This window comes from Rhodamnia argentea, chromosome 1 (assembly GCF_020921035.1).
Source record: "Rhodamnia argentea isolate NSW1041297 chromosome 1, ASM2092103v1, whole genome shotgun sequence".
Taxonomy (NCBI): domain Eukaryota; kingdom Viridiplantae; phylum Streptophyta; class Magnoliopsida; order Myrtales; family Myrtaceae; genus Rhodamnia; species Rhodamnia argentea.
In genome coordinates this window covers 6,963,796-6,988,059 of record NC_063150.1, presented here as the reverse complement: position 1 = coordinate 6,988,059, position 24,264 = coordinate 6,963,796, and the positions used below count along the sequence as shown (strand labels likewise).

Here is a 24,264-nt window from a genome sequence, read left to right as displayed (position 1 = left end):
GTCGGAAAGACGCCACCTATCACGGTAAGTTCCGGCACCATTCCTTTCAAAGCACGAAAGAAAGCACGTGAAAAGGAGATAAACTTTAGAAGATGGCTCCCAAAGTAGGAAATCGTCGATGATGACATTAGCATAAATCATCAAAAGATAAGAGGATGTGCCGAAAGTGGAGCAGAAAGTGAAGAGCCAAAGGAAACAACTGTTTGACGGTTGCCTAAGCCATTCTATAAATACTACGTGTCAGCCACAACACAACACACACAACACAACAAATAGATCATTATCTTTTTAATTAGTTTTTAGCCTTTAGCCTAGCTGTAGCTTTTAGATTTCCGTCATTGATTCGATTCCGGCGAGTTTCATATCTAAAGTTAGGTGTTGTCGATTAAATTCCGGCATCTGCTCATCGGGTTCAGCATCGTCGATTCAATTCCGGTGTTGTACCCTTCATCCATCCTGTCCAATACCGTCGATTAATTTCAGTATTGTGTCCTACATTCCCCTGTCCCGAGTTGTCGATTAAATTCCGGCATTATGTCCTACGCTTTGGTTCGGCCCCATCGATTCAATTTTGGTGTTGTGTCCTAAGTTTTAACGCGTAGAAGGTTGTCATATACGGTGGACCATCGAACGTGTTAATTATCGAATTATCAAGAGTCCGTATTACGCCTCTAGTGTTAATATAAACGTCCCTTATATTTGATATTCTCTGTCCAAAATTAATCCGAAACTCCTTATTGAAAAACGAATAGCTTGAGTTCAATAAAAGATTTCCACGTTAGCAATCATTTTGGGCTTCAATCCTTTTAGACCAAAACTCAAAAGCCTGCTTGGGCCTGATCGAAGGGTTTTAACGCCAACAGCATACGTCCAGCAAAGGCATTGTTTTCCCACCTTCTTTCACTTCTCCATCGACCCCTCATCTTTCCTTCCATCATTGTCACGACATTCTTCTTGTATGTCGCTTGGCTCCGTCTTTTGTTTTGGATCCCAATCTTGTCCGGTCATCCCGGCTTCAAATGCATATCGGTTCATAAACGGGCATTCAAGGTCCAATGGAGGCCATCACAAAGGTCCAAGACCGGACAACTTGAGCCGGAAGCGACCACCTGCGCGAGGTGTTGGTAAAGCGAACGCCAATGGCTCTGCTGGGCGGGACATGGGGAGATTACTGCTTTGAAGATAAAAATTCAGGGCATAACCACACGATTAAGAGAAATCATCCACTAACTGAGTAATACTGCCATATTGTTTGACTGACTGAATCAAGAACTTTCAAATTTTTGGCAGAGCCAAAAGAGACTGTACGAAAATGGCACCGACCCAATAAAATAGAGTCATTACGAGGATATGGACTCTATCTCTTTCTCCGACCACCTCCACACGTCGGTGACAACACCACTAGCATCGCCGACAAGTCGTACGTGCGGACCGCACCGTCCTCGTAGGAGCGAAACACCAACAGGCTCGAACATCACGAGGACAGGCGTAATCCTTGTAATGAATTACTTTTGAATATATATATATATATAAGAGTGCCCTTTTCTCTCTGGTCCTCATGGATCTCCGATAATACTATAGCGAGTGTAATCAGACATCATACATTTTACAAATTATTTTGCATACACTATTTGGTTCCTAAGGCGATATTGATAATTCCACAACATCGTGCCAATGAAGACAGCATTTGGGCAATAAGTTAGCAGCCAACTATTCACACGTGGCAGAAGATGACCCACTTCAGTTTTCATAAAACTGTTGGGAAACGACGTCGTTTCTCAGCCATCGTCTTCCTGTCTAAACCCTGATTAAACCCTACCGGATCGCAGCCCTAATTTTGCAGTCGATTCAGAGAGAGAGAGAGAGAGAGAGAGAGAGAGAGAGAGAGAAAATGGGGAGGTCAAGGAGAAAGTACAAGAAATCGAGGCCGAAGGTTCGAGTCGGCCTCCCGAAGAAGAACCCCAGAGTCGTCAAAGCCGCCTTCAACCTCCCTCCGAAGCTGCGGTCCTTCATCCGGGACTCCGTCTCAGGCGGCGCCGACATCGAGTGGGACGACATGGGAAGCGTCATCCGGAACTACAAGTCCTTCGGCGTTGTCTCCAACCCTAATCTGCTCGGGGTCCGATCGCGCAACTCTCACACCGTCGAGAGCGGCGTCCTCCAGGTCCCGCCCCCTCCTCAGCCGTCCGATGAGGCCGCCGAAGCTGCGGAATGCGACCTGATCGACTCGGGTAGCGATCTCGAAGAAGACGGTGAGCTATTCGTGTTTCCACGGTGTTAGCTTCTTTCCGTAATTGTGTTTTGGCTCGACATGTAGTCACCGTTGATGGAGTATGTTGATTTTATTTGATAAATTCAGGTATTGATTCTGGCTGATTGATTTAAAGAAGCAAGCTTGACTAGCTTTAGAAAGGCGGGGACTTGGAAATAGTAGTATTGACATTAATGGTTACTGGTAATTCGACATATAGAGATTTGAAATTCTAGAATTGTGGTTCCGGGAATTTTCAGCTGTTACTGTCAATCCATCTAAAAATTGTAAGCTCCACAGCATTCGCATAATTCTTGTTCTTTGTGAGTTCTTTCACATGGAGCAGCAGATAACAATTTCTTCAGGGGGTTAGCGTGTTAGAGACACCTCTATTTTTATCTGCCATCCTGTGAGACACCTTTCGTATTACTTTGCTAGTTTTGAGGCCTAGAAGTCGAAATTGAGTTGAGTAGATACAGGATGATACTGGAACTTGACTAAGCTAGCCATGTGAGCTTCCATTTTGCAACCGCTGCCTCTGCGTAAGGAGAACTATGATTGGATTCGAAGCTCAATTTTGTGGAACCTTTTCCTAGCAAACTCTTGGTCTGTGAAGTGTGAAATATAGATGGAGGTCGAGATTTACCGAAGAAAATTTAAATTTCGACTGCTCTATCAGTCTCTCCCTATGGCTTCATTCTTGAATAACTGCATCATTTGATGCCTTCATTCTACAGGGTTGAGGAAGTTGTAAGTAGAGTTGTAAAATTACTGTTCATAACATATTTAGAGTACCGTACACACTGGAGTACAAGATTAGCTAAGTGATTCTGATTCATGTTGTACACATCTTCAGGATAACATCTGTTGATGTTTTTCTCGTGTGGGTCTTTTGAAAGGTGCTTCTCAAGAGATCACACTATGTTTTTTTTTTTAATCCATAATGTAGATGAGCCCATTGGAAAATATTGGTTTCGTTTGACGTAAAGATGGGGAGATCTTGGTCATTCATCAGTCCTGTCTTTTCTCATGTTTGTAATTATGGTTGTAGATCTATACAGATATTTGCGCTGCCAAGTTATTGTATATTGTATGTAAGACTCAAACTGAAGGTGTTCCACCTTTGATGTTTTGGTGTTTCAAGAAACTAAAGTTCTGCCAGTTTAGATTGTTGCTGAATTTCTTTGTCCAACAGATTTGAAATCAGCTCTCGGGAAGAAAAGAAGAGATGGAAAATCTGCACCTCCGCAGCCATTGACTGCCATGCAACGTGTTCACGTTGGGCGGTTGATCGAGAAATACGGAGATGACTATCAGGTATTTCTCGGATCAAGTATTCGGCTCACATGAATGTTTCTGCCGCTTGTCCAACTTTGTGTTGCTTATAATGCTCTTGCTTTCCTCAGGCGATGTTCAGGGATATGAAGTTGAACGCGATGCAGCATTCGGTTGCAACTTTGGAGAAGCTGTGTAAAAGGTATCGCATGTATGGGGATAAGAATCCTTTGATTCGTTCTTGTTAGAGGTCCGGTTGTGCTCTTTAAGACCGGTGAAATATGCTGTAATCCATTAGCGCTCTTTTATGGGTGCGTTGTGCTTCTTTCAACCTTGTTTAGTATTTTGTCATGGCTGATCGACGTACTCCCCTGTCTTCCCAATCCCGGGGGGAATGTCTTCAAAGAGAACTTGGGGCCATAACATTTATTTTACTCATCACCCTTTAGTTGTCAAACCAAGATACACAAGTCGAGCATCCAAGGCCTCTGCCATGACTGATTAGAAAAATATTTAATAGTAAAAATATATTCATATCGAATTATTCATTTTCTACCAAATAAACGCACACAAAGAGGATCATATCTTTTTTCGATTATTTTTTTGAACTTATGGCAAATATTCGGCTTAATGACCGAGGAATTTATGACATTACAACTATATTACTGTAAATTAACATGCTCAGCGTAACTTTATTGACCAGAACTCCTGAGTGAAGTTTAAGAATAAACTGTGTTTATTGAACTCGCAAGGTGCCTGGTCTTGTCTTTGCCCGTGCATGGCCGGGCTTATTTCCTAGTAAACATGCGATGGAGTTCCGTAACCAATCATGGAGGACAATCACGATTCAAACGTACGTGTTCATACGTTCAAAAGGAACAGAGGAACAAGCCCAAGAACGCAAAGTGACGAAAGTTTCGGCACTGCAGCTTAATCACATGACTATAAACAAACACAATGGTGTAGCCTAATATGCAAGAGAGAAATCAATCTCATCAAAGGGGGAAACTGTCTTATTCCATGCCCATGAACGCTCGGCACTGGGATTCCCAGTGCTCCTTCGCCTGCTGAACCCTTTCGACTCTCTCCGTTTGAAGCCTCTGCGCCCAATACTCTGGACAACTGTTCAAATCTCGTGTCGGTGAGAAAGCAGAAAGTTACCGGGAAATCGACTGTTGTAAAATGAACGAGTTCACACTGTGCCTACCTTCTACTGAGCAATATATTGAGTTCATCCAAATGTACAGTACCTTCATAAACTCTGGCCTGAAATCATGCAAAGAAGCGATGAGCAACTAGTCATGTAGTCCCCAATATCCAAGTGAAAACCAACTCTAGATTCGATTCGGTCGTGAAACATTATGAAATTACGAATCTATGTGGACAGAGTGAAGTCATTGTCCACAGTTTTGCATAGCTCACTGTAAATTTATAAGCATCAAACAAGACATGAGTACACGGTTCTTTTCATGCAGCAGAAGCAAAAAATTAAGTACATTCTTATATGAGCGAAAAGGATGAAGCTTTAATCGCGAGTGTCGACCCCCATGAGCTGACAAGTTTTGTTATATGCCCTTATGATCAGTAGAAGCCTTTTTCGCATTCAGCGCCCTTCTTGGATGCCTTATACTGCTAAATACCATTTTGTCGCAAGGCAGTCCTGTTACTGAACAAACCAACAATTATAGAACCAGAAGATAATCAGATCAATACCTCTCGACATAACGGACATTTTTCCTTTGGTTCTGCTGCTTTCAGTCCATCAACAATTGTCACAGACGCAGCTGAGCAAGCACACATATAGCAGAATATGTGGCCACAAGCAAGAGAAACTGGATCGAACACCGTGTCCTGTTTTTCCAAGAAAGTATATTATCCATCTGCTACATGTACACTAATTAATATATTCTCCAATTGTCCGGATCAATTCTTGAACCACGATGACGTCTTTTTTACTATCCTTCCTCAAAAGAATGAAAGACATTGTTTAAATATGTAAAAAGCATCGCTTCCCAACAGTACTAGCCCTTGAATTTCATACAGTGACATAGATTCAGCGCGTAAAGTCTATTTATGTATGAAACTAATGTCGGATGCGGAAACTGAAGGTTCGATTACTTTCTCATATGAAGTAATGTTAACACAAAAGCAACTTGCAATTTTGGGAACTCACCAAGCATATAGAACAGGTCAAGTCGATATCTAGCTTGATAGAGTCAAAGCGTTCACAAGAGAGCGACGGCTTGCCATCAGTGATTACTAGAGAGCAACCCTCGAAAAGGGCAGGGCCCTTTCCAGATTTGGCCTTGGTCTCCCTCATATTAATGTGGAAAGCGATAAGCTCGCACAACCACGGAGACTGGAGGATCTCCATGTGCATCCTTTGCGCTTGTGATTTGAAAGCTTGTCCTTGAGTAGATAAATGAATCTATAACAACGTTGTGGGAAAAGCTTAACCAGGGAGGAGAAAAACTAGGAAGAGAGATTCATAGTAAGATGCTTGAAATCTTCAATTAGGGAAACATACAAGTAACATGCATATTTTACACATACAACTTCGTAATAATTTTCACCAAAAAGCATTTTTCTTTATGCTAAGTTATTCAAAGTTAACAAAATTCTGAAGTTTGGTGGTGGCTGGAATAGCCGTGATCCCTCAGCTCTAGCGTGAATAATGTACAACGACGAATACCTTGTCATACTTCTTCAATATCTTCCTGATGGCTATTGCATTTATCAGTGCATAAGTAACCAAATCTTTTCCTTCTTGAATTAAAGCGACATGGTTTCCTTGAAGTTTGCCTTTAAACCACATCAAATACTTCTGAAATCCCGAAGCCAGGTGAAGCCCGAGCAACTTCTGCGCCTGCTTGTTGAAACAGCCTAAAACAGCGGACATCTCCTCGAGAAGGGAAGGGAAGAAACTTCCATCACACACTGCAAAATCAATTTCTAGTCTGTGAGCGAGGAAAATAAGGCGACCTCAGGGATAATCGATGACTGTAAACGCAGACGGTTAAGATAGACCAGGGAATCTGGGGATTGAAATGGAACTTTTTCTGGCCAATCGATGGAAGTAGAACTAAGAAGGCCGTTTTATGCAGTGAAACTATCAGTTGACGTTTCTCTTTCCCTTCTTTTTCAAGTATTTTCACTTCTGACGAGATTAAAAGAATTTACAACGGATGGATGTTGGCAAATCGCCGAAGGCAATTGCCAATTTATGAAATCTCCTGGTACCTAAACGCTCTAAGAATGCTCCTCTCCTCGGTTTTCTTTCCCTTATTCTTTTGCCCGGTTCTATAGATAAATTTGATCGTATGAATGACCCCCTGAACCTGAATGTAACAGTGAAGGGACCTCTGCTTCAACCACAATCTGACAAAATAATCTTTCGGTCATTTCACTTCATCCTCACTTTACTCTTGCTTTAATCATCAAGATCAAAACATGATACATAACTTGTAGTCTAAGATCGTCTCATCAGCAAGTGGGGTGGATCTACCGAATACCCCGGTTATCCACAGAACGGTCATCGGTTCGCTCAGTTTTTTTTTTCGTAAGATTCCTGGAAATCGAGAAGTTCTCTCTCGCTCTCAATCAGTATTGAAAAGACCGAAATTTTTCTTGTAATTCATAAACTCATCTGGAGCGCTTTCACAGCGTATCCCTTCATATTGAGGCTAAAGCCAATGAAAACCAGCAAAACTGTTGGAAGAAGCGAAAATCATTCATGGTGTCAACTTTGGCTTTATCACTTGGAAAATGACATTATCCCGCAAAGTTTGTCATCCTAATAGACATGGAATCCGGCTCCAAACGAAAAGAAACGAAAAGAGAAGAGATTCAAGCCACCACCTCCATGAGAGCAGAAACGACCCAGAGAGCAGAATCAAATCGATGCAAAGCACATGAATTCATCAAACAGGAAACAAAAAAAAGAGGGGAAAAAGAGAGAGAGGAAGCGGATTAAAGAGAGACGAACCAGAGCAGTGAGCAGGGCAAGTGTGGGGATTATCGACGACGTGAAGGGGGGCCTTCTGGGGATGAAGGGAGTGTCGTCTGCTGCATCTCTTCAAGATCTTCTTGAGGTTCTTGAGCCCAACACCGGGAAGCTTCTTCCCTTCCCGTCCCTGCATGTACTCCTGGTACTTCTTGCAGAACTTCATCCTCTGTCCGTCTGCGCTTGCGTGCGGGCGCGTATTGGGTTGTCCAAAATCGATCCTCGTTTCCTGGCGAACTGCGCGAGATTCTCTGTAATGGCGAGGAGGAGTTGGGTCGCGTGGGTTGGTTTCTGCGGAAGACACGAGACGTAGGCTGATGCTGATTTTTAACATTCTAAATCATTATAAGTATTAAATGTTTGAAAAGTCAACTACTTACTTAATTAGTTCTTTCTTATCAAGTTAATTACTTACTTAATTTTTTTCTTAATAATGAAATTAGATATCTTTCAATTAACTGTGTGGATGATATTATAAATCTGGATAAATTTACACATTTCGCCGGAGTTTAGTGTATAATTCAACATAATTATCTGAGCAGATATCCCGAAGATGGATAATTAAAAGCGGAGGACAGATACAGATCGACAGTTTGACCTTTTTTTGTTTTCATGGGAAAAACATGAACTTTTTCCGGACAAAAATCTTCATTTCGTTTTCGGTTCACGGGGAAAAGCAGACGGCACCGGGGTCGGTCGGACAAAAAGCGCTCGCCACGTGGAGAGCTATCCGGCAGAGGATCCGCCACGTCAGATCGGGACCCGATCAGCCCTTTCGTCGTGGGTGGGGTGGCGTGGCGGGTGGGTCGCCCCGGCCCCGGGAGAAGGCGATAACTACGAGCCGTCGACTCTCTTGAGACGCAAGGTTAAAAGAGCGAGAGAGTCTTGTGGACAATGACCCCCGGACTCGCCCTCAATCACGATCGAGCCACGTGCGGTGCGGCTCTACCAGACAATGGCAGCGACGCGTGAGGGGCGTTTAGGTAAATTCGCCGGTTGCTTCTTTCTGGGTCGTCGTTCACGGGAAAAACCGCCCACGGCCCTTTTTCCTAGGTTTTCACGAGAAAGTGCAGCGCGAGTCGTTGGCCCCGAAAAGCGAAAAGAAAAGGCGAAGGTCATTTTGCTGTTCGACAACGACAACTATTTTTCATGTGACCAATGGAAAACGATTATTTCAAAAAATTGACAGTTTTAATTCAAGCATTGGAGGAATTAATATCTAAAATTTTGGAGAATAATTTGGCGGGATCTTTCGAAAATCAAAGATCGCGCGACGGGCTAATTCATTACAGGAGAATTTAGTACGTAAGAAGTATGTGATGAATTGTTCAATTCAAAGCATATCGATTTCAGGAGCGGCTCATCGTCGAATCACAAGGCTTGACCAAAGATTCCCTCCACGGGACATCATGCTTTTGTTCCACCGATTTCTCGACCGTTCCTTTTTGGACAACCTCTGCTGTTTGCAATCAATACCATCATGATGTTTTAGGCCCCTCCGTTTTTGCCTCGGTGGGTTGGTAAGTAATGGCCATGAGATGACCCGCCATTATGACGAAGTCTCGAGTATGTATCCACTTAAACATGTGGTTAAAATAATACACGAGGTTAAATCCGTAAGGGACCTTGTTCATTAGCATTGGAGGCGGAAAGATATAGAATATATATATATATATATATATATATATATATATATATATATATATATATATATATATATATATGGTCTTTGTCAATGTATTTAGGATTGGAAAGCGAAAGGGAGTAATTTCGTTTGCTGGGTCCACGGACAAAGAAAACTCTTGAAAATTTCCTTGCACGCGCAACTAAGATGATGCAAGGCGATAATCAAGAAGGAAAACTTCAAATTATGGACTAAGTCGCGTGCTTACGCATGTACCTTGATGGATTTTAATTAGAGGTGATTAGTTTTAGGGAGGGTAAGATCTCACCTGGAAATCTGAAACAGGATCGGATAGAGTCGGCTCCCGGTTTGCGCAAGACTAATCCGTTCGGCGAGGTTTTAAGGTCGGTCCCCAAATCGGCGATTTCTTCTTTTTATTTTGTTTCTTCTATCCCATACAAGTGGGAGTTTCCCAACATTAATAGAGAAAAATAACTCATTAATTAGAGTTTACTTCATGATTGTAAAACAAAATAAATCAAGAAATTTTGGCAGGTCCATACGAGGATCGGTCCGATTCCTTATGTGGAACCAAGAACCACCTAGAATCAGTCAGTTCGGTCCCGATCTTATCCGATTCCCGAATGGATGGAGACTAATGCGGGCCCCTAATTTCAACGAATAAGTAATTCCCGATTCATACATCATACGTGATATTTTATCAAATATTTGAACGGCTGCGAAATTGCTGAAATGGCCAGGTGAGGGGAGAAGATGATGACTTTCTTGACATGTCAATCGGGATGCAAAAGCCATCTGATAGTGGGAGAGCCACCATGCACTGTCGGGACGCCGAAGGAAAAGGCCAATTTGAACATTTCCTCGAATTGATTCGAAACTCTCTCTCTTTCTTCCTTTTGGCAAATGGCGGTTTTGAGTGATCAAAGCAGGGCATGCTGCCTTGACTAAAGATTGAGTGACGGAGACGGATCCCCCCTTAATACGGTCGGGCATTATCAAGAAATCGATATTTCGAACCGAACCAAACCGATAACTTCCGTTTATGGTCTGAATAAATGCCGGCGGGGCTTTTAAAGGCAAACCGATCTTAGGCTTAGCACCGGGCAAGCGGTCCTTTTAGAGATGAACGCGCGAATTGCGTCGGGCAATTCTTTTCTGCTGATAGGTTAGGATTCTCATCACCAGAAGGACTTACGACTCATAATTTCCACTCTATTTCTGAGTATATGCTTGTTGGGGGCAGAGAAGAAAGAGGTGACTGTGGACTTCCTCTAGGTCTTCCCTCCGAAAGGAACTTCATTTCCCAGAATTTGCATGTGATGACAAATCTACAGACAAGAACATAAACAAAAGAAGAAAAAACGAACTCGAAGCACGGACGATTGATTGAGACAATGCGTGTTTCACTGGGACGATCCCATTCCACGGCCTTTTTCTCCGGTGATCTTTACTCGGGGATCCGAGCAGCACGGATCGGCCATTTCTCGGACGAGAGAAGAGTCGATCCTCAGAAAGGGAAAAAAACTCGAGACCCATTGAGTCAAGAATCGTGCGCGCGCGAGCACACGCGGACATGGAAGTTCTGATGAAGAGGGGGAACATAGAAACCCGTCCGAAACAAAGCTGAACAAAGTCCCACATCGCCCACAGCGCAAGTAATTCAACAGTTTATTAACCGCACGAACTACGAAATTGGTCGCCGAGCTTAGTAACGTGGGCTTGTGACCCAAGTGGGGGCATCAATGTGGTGGAACATGGGCTCAGCTCCTGCGGGCCGGGTTCTGTGTGGCTAACTTCTGGCCCGCCCGTTCCAAGCCTAGAGTTGATCCGTGCCATCCGGGCGAAGGCTCGGGTCGCTCGGATCCTAGAGTGGAGGGTACCGCGTCAGGCTGGCTTCACAGAGCAGCGAATGCCTCCCGCTCCAGGCAGTGGAAGGATAACGGGCCGGTGCCACTCGGACCCATCGTGGCCCAACGGGCTCAGCCTACCGAACTACCACCTTTTTTTTTTTTTAATGTGTTTTTTCTTTCCCCCCAGAAAAGAAATTGGCTCTCCAGGCAATTGAAAATGTTGAAAACCCAATCTATCTTTATTTGGGGAAAATTCTTTTCATTTATCACATTTTTAGCTTTGTCTTTGCCGAGGTGCTTGGCTCAACAAAAAAATATATCCATTATGAAAATGAAAATCGAATTAATTTTCTACTTCATTGACGAAGAGTTTTCGAGATATTGGCCTTCGTCGACGGTGGACTATTAAAAATGTTTTTAACCGGTTTGTTGACGTTTGGCATGGCACATCGATGCTTGTTTGTTTGACGAATGTCTTCACTTTTGACTTAATTCTATGTCTGTAACGAAGAGTTTTCGAGATATTGGCCTTCGTTGATGGTGGACTATTAACAATGTTTTAACCGGTTTGATGACGTTTGGTATGGCGCATCGATGCCTGTTTGTCTGTCGAATGTCTTCACTTTTGACTTAATTTTATGTCTATCGATAATCATGATAAAATTATGAACGGTAGTTGATTACCATCCTCGGCTACAATTAAGTAGCTTCTATAGTGGGCAGCACATGGTTTTCCTTATGGTCCATAGATCAGAGTGAAAACAGTTTTGTACTAACTTATCTATAAACGTATTCAAGTCATTTGAATATAGATACGTAATTCGAATAGATAGGCTTAGTGATACATTTTAATCTAAAATACTTGTCGTTTTCCTGATGCTTTTTCACTTTTTTTTTTTTTTTAATAAAAACCTTCTCTCAAAAGTATTTTAACAATGTTTTTCGTGATGGTCTTAATCTATGAATGGGACTTGCTTGGACATCAATCTATGTATTGACAATGTACAAACTTATATATAAACGTATTCAGTTAAGTTCTCTCACGGTTTTTTCCCGGTAGAATATGTGTAAACCAAGGTAAATGAGGAAAAAGTCTCACGTTATAATCTTCTTTTGGTTTTGTTTAATTTGTTCTTTCTCAAAGTGCATCAATTTTGATTCCAAGCTCAAAATCCGCAAAGAAGAGGGGTTGCTTAATTACAACGAGGGTACAATTAGATATATAATTGCATAAAGACCCTATAATACATAAAAAAAAAAATGCACGTTAATATTTCTCATCAACTTGAAGTAGGTGTAACGACCGAGAGATTATATCCCAATAGCATGTGACGCGGACTAGGTAGTCTCGTGGTGAAGATGTCTGTTAGTCCGATCCAATGTACACACCTAGCGAACACGTAAATTGCCGGCAGCGGCGCACTCAACAACAAAGTGAAAATCCAACTCAACGTGTTTGTGCGAGCATGACACGAGGTTGAAAGCAAAATAGAGTGGCCTCGAGCTGAAGTAAATAATGAATCGAAATAGTCTCAACAATACGATAAGCAATAGCACAATACTCGGCCTCTATAATAAAACGGACTACATGGCACCTAAAAACAAAAACAGTGAGATGTACCATTGAGTAGCGGAGCACCCAACTCAATATGCATCCTCATAATCAATCAATAAAGCAAGAGAACACCGCTTAATGAGCAATCCATGGGTGGATGTCTCAGCTAAAGACTAATATATATATATATATGTTGGACGGCTTGGAGATAAGGTAATCGCTTGAATTAACTAACCAAGTGCATAGCCAAACTAATATCGGGTCTACTCATAGATGCATGTGCACCAATCATCTGTAGAGATACAGCATTGGAGAAGCGAGAAGAGGGAAGAAGAGATGAAAGTAGGCACAATGTTGTTGAAACGCGATGCAAAATTGAGATTAACGGAAAGAGAAGATAATTGGTAAAAAGATGGTAGAAAATAACGTGACTAATAACGGTTTAGGTACAGATAGAATCATAGTTACAGAGATCGCATAATACCACATCAGTTACTTATTTTATGCTATATCTATAATATCTGCTAGCGTGGGAGGAATACTCATTGAATGTGGGCATACAAACATATGTTTTTCAGATTATTGGTAAAGCTATAAGAAAATCAATTATGCTCCATGAGAAAGTTCCAAGAGAAATATGCCACGCTATGCGTGACCTTACATTGGCCCTATAATAGAAGATTAAGGACTTACATACTAGAGATAAATACCGTTTTGAAAAGTACAAATCAAGAAGTTAATAATTAATATTGCGTCCACGTGTCGTCCCACGTCTAAGAGTCAAACTCGCTCTTTCCTTCCACTTGGCGGTGCATATCTTCTCACCACGAATGGACAAATGCCACGTCGTCGTTCCGTGTCACTTCTCTCTGGTTGCTTCCACCCTCTCTCTCGCGAGAATACTTAACTTTCAACCTCTCCCTCTCCGCCCCACTCGCGAGGCTAGAAGAGATCGCTACATTTCCGTCTGCTTCTGTGCTTTTCAGTGACGAGCGTGATCGAAGATCGCCGATCGAAGGCGAAGCTCTCATGGCGGCGTCGGCGTCCGAGAAGCAAGTGATGGTGGTCGGAGTCGACGAGAGCGACTACGGCGTCCACGCGCTCGAGTGGACGATCGACCACTTTTTCGCTCCCTCGATGCCCGATTCTCCGTTCAAGCTCATCGTCGTCCACGCGAAAGCCTCCGCTTCCTCCGCCGTCGGCCTCGTTGGACCCGGTACGGCCTCTGATTCCACGTTGGCGTTTACCCCTTCGATTCGCCGCTTTTCGGCTGTTTCGCTTGATTGCTACGCTTGTGGACTGTGAGGGTTTCGCTTAGTTCTGTTCTTTTAGGTCTGGAGGCTGTACTCATTTGGTGCTTTTGCAGCTTGGCTTGTTGGGCTTTCTCTTGTCGTTGGATTCGTTGAGGTGTGTTTTGCTAACATGAGAGGTTTGCTGTATGTGATTGTTCAGGAGCTGCTGAAGTATTTCCGGTCGTGGAAGCTGATTTGAAGAGGAGAGCCGCGAGAGTTGTGGAAAAAGCCAAGGAACTTTGCACGAGTAAATCGGTAAGTACACAGAGCGTTGGCGCACATATCCTTAGATGATTCCATGGCTATATATTGATTTCGAGTTTTGTCTAGTATTACTACGAAGCCACGTTGGTCTCGTCAATTGCTGATTGGTTGTTTATCGCTTAGAGGCCATTCAGACAAATGTAATTTCTGATATCATTGGAATCCAACATCGGCAATGAACAATTGTCATATGCTTAAAAGATGTAGCTGTTTCTTGTCGAAATGTAGGATGTGATTTATGCTGTCAAAAGATTGCGTTTTTCGTCAATCTGTGGAAATACTGCGTTAGATTTCATCATGTTTCAATGTTTTCTTTTTCTCAACTTGCATTTTAGGTTCATGATGTGACAATTGAAGTGGTGGAAGGCGATGCGAGGAATGTTCTTTGCGATGCTGTTGAAAAACACCATGCCTCAATTCTGGTAGTTGGAAGCCATGGTTATGGAGCCATAAAAAGGTACATCTACTTAATTAACAAAGCTCATGACTAGGGTACCTCTGTTCTATACTTGCCTCTATCTCCTGCGATTGATGCGAAGGTCTGATTGGGGCTAACTTTAAGCTTTTCCAAGTTGATATTTTGCTGCACCCGGCGGACCATGGGGAAATAAATTTCAACTTACGCAATGTTCAGTTCTTAGATGAAGTGTTCGAATTGGCAAATGACATCCAATAAGTTATTCCATAGTCGCCGGTCTTGATACTTGCGGATTACTGTATTGGCAACGTACTAGATCAAATTGCTTACTAAACATCGCATTTAGCTCGAGGAGGAATGAGTGGAGCGAATGTTGGACATGCAAACTAGTCCTAACAATTCGCCGTTTCATTTTACTGGGCAAAAGTACAAACCTTTTAAGGTAAGAAGCAGGAAAGTGGCATCAGAGAACATGATTTCGTAAGACAGAAATTTGTGGGTTGCTACTGTTATTGTTAGGGCCAATGGTTATCTAAGCGGGCGAGAATTCCATCTGTTCCTCTTTTGCGAGCCAGAATTCTGCTACTCTAGGGGCGTATCACTTCCAATGTTCGCCATATGACTCTCCGCAGCATTTTGACTTTGTGCCGCTTGAATATTGATGAATCTAGTGTACACTCTTGCAGGGCTGTCTTAGGTAGCGTGAGTGACTACTGTGCTCACCATGCTCATTGCACCGTGATGATCGTGAAGAAGCCCAAGACTAAACACTGAGTTCCCTTCTCTGCTTCTGCAGAAATCTGTATGGCGTCTGGGTTCTGTCATATTGTGGACTCTGATATATAGTTCTGTATTCCTGTGTGTCTATACTACTTTGGTTCGTATTTTGTACATCAAAGTACCGTTTTATTTGTCTACAGTTTGGAGAATTCATGTACTTCATTATACGCATGACATGTCGGCTCGACGGCTAAAGTCCAGTGACACGTGAACCGGCACATCCACATAGGTCGTGATCCGCCTTAGCATGTATGTCCAAAAGAAAGAATTGCAAAGAGGAGGATTGAGTTCAAACAAGAACACTTAGAATAGTACTTTGGGCATGATATGAGATGAATGAGAATGGGAATAGAGGGAAGAGGAAATGAGACAAAAGGAGGAAGTGGTACACTCTATCCAAAGCAATTTTGAACCTTTTTAATTTGGTGCGACTAAATGTCAATTGAAATTTACATGGTAATAATTTAAATTCTTCTTCCAAATATCTTCTTCTATTTTTTTTATATAAAAAAGAGAATAATTATTATTATTCTTCTATGTTGACGTGCTTAGTGGAAAAAATAAAGAACAAGACGGAAAAAAATACTTTATCTCAATTTTTATTCCTTCATATTGCGTACAGTATCCAGGAAAAGGCTATTATATTTTCTTGTACTTTTCTCGCACACTTCACCATTCCATCAAATATGGCACGTGCAAGCAAAGCAAGCGTTGGGTTTTCGAGTTACGGGTAGGGAGGGAGCTGCCTCTGGAATGCGAAGCGTATTAATGGCTTCGCTTTCAATTGGCTGATCGGTTTCATGCTTCCAAGTCCAGGCCAATCACTCGTTGAATCCGAACCCCATCAATCGACTAAACGATGGAGCGATTTCAGAAGGTGAAGTGAGGGAGGTGAGCTGCTCTTAGCAATTCCGAGGGACCCAAACGATGCCCGCCAACTGTTTGCGCAAATGTCTACCTGACTTTAGTTAGCCAAAACAGGTATGCCTTTTGTGGTCGTACTACGAAAGAACCCGGTTGGTTTCGAGTTCAGATTTCGGATTGCCCCGGATTCAGTTAATCCTAATGGACCGTGCTGGTTTCACGCTTCAAGATGATGAATGGTGAGTTGCACAGGCTCTACAATGTCGAGATTGCGGTTTGAATATCCCAATTGTCTAAAGCCTGACTAGTTTGGCGAACTACAATCTCTGTTGAGATCTTTTGGGCTTTAACGCTTCTCTTCCTAATTCACACCGGATATTCTTTCACTGAGAATCCGACCGCACTTTCAGGACCATAGTTTTACTTGGACAGGCTTAAAGTTCTCTCTTGGCTTTTTCTATGATTCCTTTTTCCTTTTTCAATTTTCCTTATCTTTTATGTGGTTATTTTTCTAATTCTTGTTAATTGATTGTGAAACTCTCGGAACCATAGGAAGTGATTATCTAATGCCTCCCGTAATATCTGTGCTCCTGGTTTCAATGACTCCATCGAAGCTTGCTCGAAGCATTAGAGGTTATGTAAATAATAGACTGTACTTTGATGTCTTTCTGAACCTATATTATCCTCTCTACATCGTTTTTCTAGTGCAGATATCTCAGGAGTTAAGCTTGCTTTTTTGCCAAAGCAATGTGGCGCAGACGAATCCAGAACTCTTTCGGTCTTGGTCTATATGTGAGGATTACTGGAGAGACTGCGGCTAACTTGATTGGCGAGGACAATAAGAAGCTTCTATCTTGTGCATACTCAAGTACGTCGATAAGCGTAGACCTACCTAGAAAGCTTACAAAGCAAGATCGGAAGCCAATGGTGACTAGTGTTAACAAACTGAAGCGAGAAGCTCGGTTGGTGAAGACGCACAGGCAGACAGTACAGGAGATTGCTTTGAAGGCTCCCGATAACGGATTGTTGGTTAAGGAATTGGTTCCAGTTGCTCATGAAGTATATAATTCCAGGACTGAACTATTCACTTGTGTGTCAGCAGTTGCTAAAAGCATCCCTATTTATACATGCAGGTAAAAAGGAAAAGGCTGTGGAATCATTCTGGTGCCCAATTTAACCTCGTGAACTTTTAGTTGGTTAATGGCTGATATGCAGCCATAAATTGCGGATTAAGCAAACTAGGCTGAACAGACAATAAAAACATCTCAAAATGAATTACATCAGTTTTTAAAGATAATCAGCCTTGGTGCCCAACATTTTTCCATCAGGAATCTTAATGCTGTGTCTGCAGAAGGAACTCGACTTCGTATCCAAGCTCTCACCCCCTTCAACTTTTCTTCAAGTGTTTTTGACTCACCTTCCTATCATCATAACCTGGGTCCAGCATTGGGTAGTAGGTCATGTGCTTTCATAGTGATTGCTGTGATGAATTTAAATTATGCTGCATAGACTTGATTCTTTGAGACTAGTTCTTAGGGCATGCTTGATAGCCCAATGAAGTGCCGGAAATTTGAAATTCAGAACTTGATGACATTAAGTCGGTTGATAACCCTAATTAAGATTAACTTAAAAGATTCCATTAAGTGAAAATGCACTCATGTGTTTAGTAAGGATGAGGTTACTTAGTACATTCACAAAAACTAATTGATTTGATAGTAATTAGAATTCATCATTTTAAATTATCAGAATTTATTTTTCAGTTTTATTAAGTTTGCCAATATTGTTTTCCTTCATATTCAGCTTGTGCGGAGAAGTTCATATTGGTAGTCCACCACACCGGATTAAAACTTGCAACGCTGGGGCTCTGTCATACAAAGAGCATAGTTGGAAACGCGGGGGCATGAAACACATCTTGCCTGTCGTTGAATCTTTCCATTTATACGATTGGGTTGGGAGGGCCGTTTCACACAACGAGCGGCTTCAAGTTGATCGGATCCCAGCAATTGTCGAATTATGTGTTCAAGCTGGCATTGACATTCCAGAATACCCCACGAGGAGGAGAAAATTTCCTGTCTACAATGTTGCAGGTAGGATCGTCGATTATGAGCGTAGGTTTCCCAAAGATGATTTACGTGGGCAAGGCATCAACACACATGGGTTTTGGAGCAGAAGGCAGCCAAGCAGAGAAAACTTGCCAGACTTCAAACCTGATGACATTCAAGGTCTGTTTTGTCTGCTCATATTCTACTGGTTCTGTTACGTAATGTGCCTGAGCTGGAGTTTAAAACATGAAATTTGTTGGATTTCAAGAACCATAGTTTTCTTGCACAATTGAACAAGTGAACGTGTATATTCTCGTCAAAGTAGAAATGGAGCATAATTGCCTGGTCCAGAGTAAAGGAAACTCCATGAACATGTTGAATTTCAAGTAATATTCTTGAATTGCGGAATCTCGTGATTGTGGACTGGCTTGTTCAAGTACAAACTACAAATGGAATAATACTATGTACGTATCCAGAAGGAAGAATAGCATACACCCAATTTCTGTCAAATTGTATGATTCTCACTATTAGGAATTGATAAATCATGTGCTTTCATATCCCTAAAAGAAAGCAACAGATAAGCTCAAACTTCAAATTCCTCATGATTCTTCAGATCTCACTTGAATTTTTACATTGTAAACAGGCCCTAAACAAAATAGGAAATGAATTTGGAGAGACATGCCCTTCATACTTCCTTGTCTGTTGCGTATTTTCTTGTTTGTTTATCTTTCTCATTTTTTCAGATCTTCTTTCAACTGTTTCAGGCCCCCACCCCTAGTTTAGGTTCATTTATAATTGAACTATTTAATCCGGTAGGTGTTGCTTCGCGAGGCTTGGAAGCCTGGGAGAAGATGTGTTCAGGAGCAGCGAGACTGATGGAGAAGTACTCTGTCCAAACTTGCGGATATTGTTCGGAGGTGCAAGTCGGGCCCAGGGGCCACAGAGTAAGGAACTGCTACGCTCACAAGCACCAGATGAGGGATGGGCAGCATGCTTGGCAGGAGGCAACGGTTGGGGATATGGTCCCTCCAGTTTATGTGTGGCATGTCAGAGACAGGCATGGGGGCGAGCCGCTGGTAAATGGTCTAAAGAGGTATTACGGGATGTTGCCTGCAGTTGTGGAACTTTGTGCACAGGCCGGGGCACGGATAGGAGAGAAATACGCTGGTGTAATGCGAGAAGACGTAGCTGTGCCTGACTTGGATGAAGAAAGACTGGTCGTTTGAAGACATTGATGTTTATTTATGAGCTTCGGGCAGGAACTGTGTTTGGAATGGGAAGGGGTGTGAGTCCGCTGATCCGAGAATTGCCATTGGTTATATATTGGAATGAGTCTTGTTCACTGAAGCGAATGGTGTAATGGGATGTGAAGTGGGAACGAAGGTACTAATGTTCCATTGATGAGATTGGACGAAGGATCTCAAACTTGCATAGCGTCCCTGGTTTATTTATCACTCTGGGAAACATGGAAGGCTGAGGTAGACGACGGGCCTTTCAATGGCCATGATAAAGCTAGACTCGAAGACAGTTATTTCAGTTACAGCTTTCACTACAGATCAATCTCACCGGAAAAAACAAATATAAGATGTATAAATGACCAGTCAATTAAACCCAAAAGATTCCCCAATCCGGCAACAAGCCCTGCAAAGAAAATTGAAAAAAGTGTGTAATCGTATGACATTGCGCAGTCAATCTACAAAGTGTGGGCACGAGCAACGGATTAATCAAGCGGGCTAAACTTTCTACATCCAAAAGGGGTTTAGAATGGGCAAGTAGTTATTTGCCGAAACGTTTGGTTTAAAGCGTCAACGAATCGTGGATTATTTACTGAATAATCAAGTGAGTTTTTTAACTGCCTATGTTACCAGTTGTCGACGAATGTTGGAAGCATGAAGTCATTTTGTAGTCACTCCCCGCTTCTCAAAATTAAGAAAAAGAGGCAGAATCGAAAAAGTAGACGAAGAAAACGACCCACGACCGTCTGACGGATGAAACATGAGCCTAGAAGTTGCAAAACGAACCCAGAAAGAGAAGCCAGAAATGGCCGCGTTTACCAACCAAGGCATTCTTCCTGCAAGAATACATCATATCAGCAAAAGAATGCTACAACAAGACCTTCTCGTCCACGTTTATCTAGCATTTAAATCGAATTCGCCAACTTCACGCCAATCGCTCTGCACGCCCGTTTCACCATTTTCAGTCTCCTCATCGTTTAAGAAATCTTCAGATGGCTCCTTATCGTCTTTCTGTCCATTATTTGCCCACCCATTCATCATGTCGTCTGGGTTAACACCCTTTTCCTGCTCCTCCAAGTCGTGATTCATAGGAATATCATTGTCTTGAGATCCTCGAGCATTTGCCCTTATAGGGCCTCGAGCCATCATGTCCACATGAGCCTGTGACCCAACTCTAGCTTGCTCTGCCTGTGCCATCGCCGCCATGCGCAACTGGGCCTCATGAGCCTCCCTCCCAGCCTTCTCTCTCGACTCGATTTCAGCCCTCAATTCCAGCATTGCCCGTTTTTCCTCTTGAAAAAGAAATTGCTCAATCATCAACCTCTCCTCTGAGCGAAACTCTCCAAAAGCTCGCTTCCGAGTTATTATGTTGAAAGCAAGGGCCTGTTTCTCAAATGTCGAAGTAAACTCTGCTACTTTGGCAGCAATGTTATGATCCCATTGCTGTGAACGAGAAGGCATCTGACCTGTTGTGTCAGAATCGAGGATTCTATCGTCTTCCTCGGCCTCATAATCCGCTATCACATGGTAAGGCAGTAACCTGCAACACAGAGAAAGGATTAATGACCAAGCCTGAAAACTAAAGCAGCTACTTGTAATCAGACATCGGTACTCGAATTCATGGTAAACATTCGGACAGTTTTACTAGAGGTATACCATGTTTGGGCATCACCAAGTAAGGCCGTATCTCCTTAAGCAAGAATATGCAAGTCCATCCTAATGCCTAGCTGCCTGAACAGCAAACTCTCCTGCACTGCTCCTGACACTGTCCATTTATCTACTACCCACCAAAGGTAGCCACATATAATCCTCCATTATCCTAACTATCGAAGTTCCTAACATGAGAAACTAGAGAATTATGGCTGAACAAAAGACAGCAAACAGACCAGAAGCAACACGAGGATTCATATCTAAATTGCACTGCTTGACACTGTCCATATATACTCCGACCGAAAAAAAAAAGACACTGTCCATATATACTACCCACCAAAGGTTCTCCCCCATTATCCTGACTATTGAAGTTCCTAACACGAGAAACTTGAGAACTATGGCTGAACAAAAGACAGCAGAACAGACCAGAAACAACACGAGGATTCATATCTAAAGCAAAACACCAGCTCTTGCTAAGCAACCAATACTGAATCCACCTCTTTTCGGCATTTTCCCATGCTAAAGGAAGCAAGGATGCGAACATGATCCACTAAAAACAGCAAAATTTCATTGATAATTTACTAAAGACAGCTCGTGCCCAGATTGATTGAACTATAGATTGATCATTCAACATCAAATGTCACTAATGTGTGGAAAAAAAACCTGCTTGGATTGGAGTCTCAACTAAAGCTCCACCAAAAGTGTAATTTACAGTCGAGTCAAATTCGTGTTTGGTTCACCATCGCAACTAACTAATCTCTTGAGCAAGGTGCTATCTCTACTGCATCGTAGTAAAAATTACTTTCCTTGCTCGGGCAGTCTCCTTTTCTTCTCATCAACTTTCCCATACAAAAGAACTACTTCAAAACAAGAACAGCAGAATTCCGACAAAAAAAAAAAAACAAGAACAACAGAAATTCTCGACCAACGAGAGAGAGAGAGAGGACAACCTCTCGCAGGCGTCCTCGAGAGAAGAGAAAGGGCGCTTGAAGTCCGGGTGACAAACACGCCAGGCGTCCTGGTACGCCATCTGCAATTCCACCTGATTCCCCGGTCGAATCACTTTCTGCTGCTGCTGCTGCAATTGCTGCTGCTGTTGCTGCTGCTGCTCCTGCTGTTGTTGCTGCTGCTGCTGCTGCTGCTGCCGTTGTTGCTGCTGTTGCTGTTGGTGCTGCAAATTAGGGGCGGAGACGCTAGGGTTCTGCTGGATCGGGCGGTGGGGCAGCCCCGGAGGGCGGAGGTGCACGTCGATGTTGGACGGGAACCGTGACATGGCGGCCGCCTGCTGCTGCTGCTTCTGCAGCTGCTGGAGGAGCAGGAACTGCTGTTGTTGCTGCTGCTGTTGCTGCTGATGCTGGTGGTGTTGCATCAGCAGTTGCTGTTGTTGCTGCTGCTGTTGCTGGTGGTGCGCCGACGATTTCGCCTCCTCCATCTCTCTCTAGAAAATAGGGATTCGGGCTCTATTCGGCAGCGCTAGAGAGAGCCATCTGCGAAATCGAGCAGCGCGACATGGAAGGAGGTGGCGGAGGAGGTGGTTGATCGGCTGATCGATCGAACCGGAAGCGATTAGGGTTTTTCGTTGTGGCAGAGTAGCTGACGGTCTGGAGAGACGAGAGAGAGGGGAAGAAGAAGAAGAGTCACCGTGGGACGCGAGCGAGCGATCGATCTCACAGGCCGCCGGGCTCTCGCAATCCCATGGAGACTCTTTGGGCCGGGCCACTGCCGCTTGCTGACGGGCTTCTACTGAGTCGGCCCAAGCCCATTAACAAAACACAAGGCGGGCCTCCATTTTCACACGGCTTTCGTTCCCCAATCAATTTAAGAATTCCCCTAATCTTTGCACCTGGGTGTCGGGCCGTAGTTCTTTTTTTCTTTTTATCTTTTGTTTAATCTGATTTTGGTCGATTCGACTTTGTTTAACCACCTACCATTCAACATAATTTTGTTCTTACTCTACCGTAAAGGACTAGGTGTTCTCAAGGTAAACTCGTATTCTAACATTTCCTGTGAATGCAATGTATGCAATAAAAATGCGAAGATTTCTCATCCATCCTATGAGCTGCTTAGCTCGTAATTCCATAGCTCGTGCGAAGTTTGATCTAATGCTCAATCTAGTAAAATAAGTACAAAAAATTATAACCATTCAATTCGACTCGATCTCGGGTCGCCAGCCAACTATACTAAATATGAAAAGTATAACGTGCCAAAACTATATAATAAAGCGACTAATGTGATTTGAACTGCTACATCAAATCCGAATCCTGAATAATTTGTGTGGAATGATTCGTTGACAAAATATTATTGTGTAAGATTTTAGCAAATTACAAGTTTTTTTTTTCTACGACACGGCTAGATGCGGAGCAATATCGCGTTTATAAAATACCCCACTAACCATCGAGCAGTGGAATTACTAGTGTATATATCGAAACTAAACTATTGTGGAAATGAACAGAAAATGGAGTCATTTTTTTTTTGTCAATCAGAAAATGGAGTCATTGTTGTCTAGCCGAGTGAGAAAGTTGTCATAGCCGCTACATCAGTCAACAACTTCACTATTGTGGCTGTTAAGTTTATTGGTATAAAATAAGAAAAATCAGGGTTTGTTTGACAACAATTTTGATTCTCCGATTCGGTTTCCCGGAACAAAAAAAATCAGAAACATGTTTGGTAACGTAAATGATTCCGATTCCGATTCTATTTTGGGAACAATTTTGGAGCAAAAACAAAAATTAAAAAAAAATTGATTTTGAAAAAAAGAATATTTTTGAGAATTACAAAAAAGGACAAAGTCTCGGTTCTTTTAAAAAGATTAAGTCCTCGGAGGTTCCCACGTGAACTTTTGAACTTTAAAAAAAATTAAAATTATATTCGAAAATTTACTAACAACTTATTTTTCTAAATTCATTCTTTTAAATTAAATTTCAAAATTAAATTTTTTTAAAAAGCGGGGAAAATTAAAAAATATAAAAGTTTCAAAAAATGCAGACAAATAAAATTAAAACTAAAAATGAGGGGGAAATTAAAAAACTTTTGAACATTTTAAAAATTAAAAAAAAAGATGAAAATATTAGAAAAAAAAAAAAGAATTCTCACCACTTGGTTATTCCCGAAAACAGAAATTTAGTGTAGTTACCAAATAT

The 24,264-nt window shown here is 42.3% G+C and overlaps 5 protein-coding genes across 9 annotated transcripts; 3 read left to right on the top strand and 2 right to left on the bottom strand.

Moving 5' to 3' along the window:
* Nucleotides 1-1,791: 1,791 nt before the first annotated feature.
* LOC115750255 lies at nucleotides 1,792-3,857 on the top strand. The gene is made up of 3 exons (XM_030687478.2): nucleotides 1,792-2,252; nucleotides 3,447-3,568; nucleotides 3,658-3,857. The coding sequence occupies exons 1-3, from the start codon at nucleotides 1,892-1,894 to the stop codon at nucleotides 3,772-3,774; spliced, it is 600 nt and encodes a 199-aa protein (XP_030543338.1). The 5' UTR covers nucleotides 1,792-1,891; the 3' UTR covers nucleotides 3,775-3,857.
* Nucleotides 3,858-4,351: 494 nt separating this feature from the next.
* LOC115750138 (probable E3 ubiquitin-protein ligase BAH1-like 2) lies at nucleotides 4,352-16,789 on the bottom strand. 2 transcript variants are annotated; one of them, XM_048274718.1, is made up of 7 exons: nucleotides 16,780-16,789; nucleotides 7,512-7,710; nucleotides 6,219-6,463; nucleotides 5,700-5,954; nucleotides 5,240-5,377; nucleotides 4,734-4,792; nucleotides 4,352-4,648 (listed from the first exon to the last, which is right to left on the bottom strand). In XM_048274718.1, exons 2-7 carry the CDS (start codon nucleotides 7,693-7,695, stop codon nucleotides 4,540-4,542), a joined length of 990 nt encoding a protein of 329 aa, XP_048130675.1. In that variant the 5' UTR covers nucleotides 7,696-7,710; nucleotides 16,780-16,789; the 3' UTR covers nucleotides 4,352-4,539. The 2 variants fall into 2 exon arrangements, with proteins under 2 accessions (XP_048130675.1, XP_030543173.1); XM_030687313.2 differs by lacking the exon at nucleotides 16,780-16,789 and having other exon boundaries at nucleotides 7,512-7,852.
* LOC115750139 (universal stress protein PHOS34-like) lies at nucleotides 13,462-15,407 on the top strand. Its single transcript, XM_030687314.2, has 4 exons — nucleotides 13,462-13,795; nucleotides 14,032-14,126; nucleotides 14,471-14,592; nucleotides 15,240-15,407. The coding sequence occupies exons 1-4, from the start codon at nucleotides 13,609-13,611 to the stop codon at nucleotides 15,325-15,327; spliced, it is 492 nt and encodes a 163-aa protein (XP_030543174.1). The 5' UTR covers nucleotides 13,462-13,608; the 3' UTR covers nucleotides 15,328-15,407.
* On the top strand, nucleotides 16,023-19,793 carry LOC115750136 (APO protein 3, mitochondrial-like). 3 transcript variants are annotated; one of them, XM_030687310.2, is made up of 4 exons: nucleotides 16,023-16,314; nucleotides 16,908-17,330; nucleotides 17,998-18,419; nucleotides 19,056-19,793. In XM_030687310.2, the coding sequence occupies exons 2-4, from the start codon at nucleotides 16,945-16,947 to the stop codon at nucleotides 19,463-19,465; spliced, it is 1,218 nt and encodes a 405-aa protein (XP_030543170.1). In that variant the 5' UTR covers nucleotides 16,023-16,314; nucleotides 16,908-16,944; the 3' UTR covers nucleotides 19,466-19,793. The 3 variants fall into 3 exon arrangements, with proteins under 3 accessions (XP_030543170.1, XP_048130663.1, XP_030543169.1); XM_048274706.1 differs by having other exon boundaries at nucleotides 16,027-16,301; XM_030687309.2 differs by having other exon boundaries at nucleotides 16,027-16,314; nucleotides 16,903-17,330.
* Nucleotides 19,794-20,275: 482 nt separating this feature from the next.
* LOC115750137 (mediator of RNA polymerase II transcription subunit 15-like) lies at nucleotides 20,276-22,792 on the bottom strand. Of its 2 annotated transcripts, XM_048285432.1 has the most exons (3): nucleotides 22,478-22,792; nucleotides 22,075-22,288; nucleotides 20,276-21,014 (listed from the first exon to the last, which is right to left on the bottom strand). In XM_048285432.1, the coding sequence occupies exons 1-3, from the start codon at nucleotides 22,554-22,556 to the stop codon at nucleotides 20,369-20,371; spliced, it is 939 nt and encodes a 312-aa protein (XP_048141389.1). In that variant the 5' UTR covers nucleotides 22,557-22,792; the 3' UTR covers nucleotides 20,276-20,368. The 2 variants fall into 2 exon arrangements, with proteins under 2 accessions (XP_048141389.1, XP_030543171.1); XM_030687311.2 differs by having other exon boundaries at nucleotides 22,075-22,792.
* Nucleotides 22,793-24,264: the final 1,472 nt, after the last annotated feature.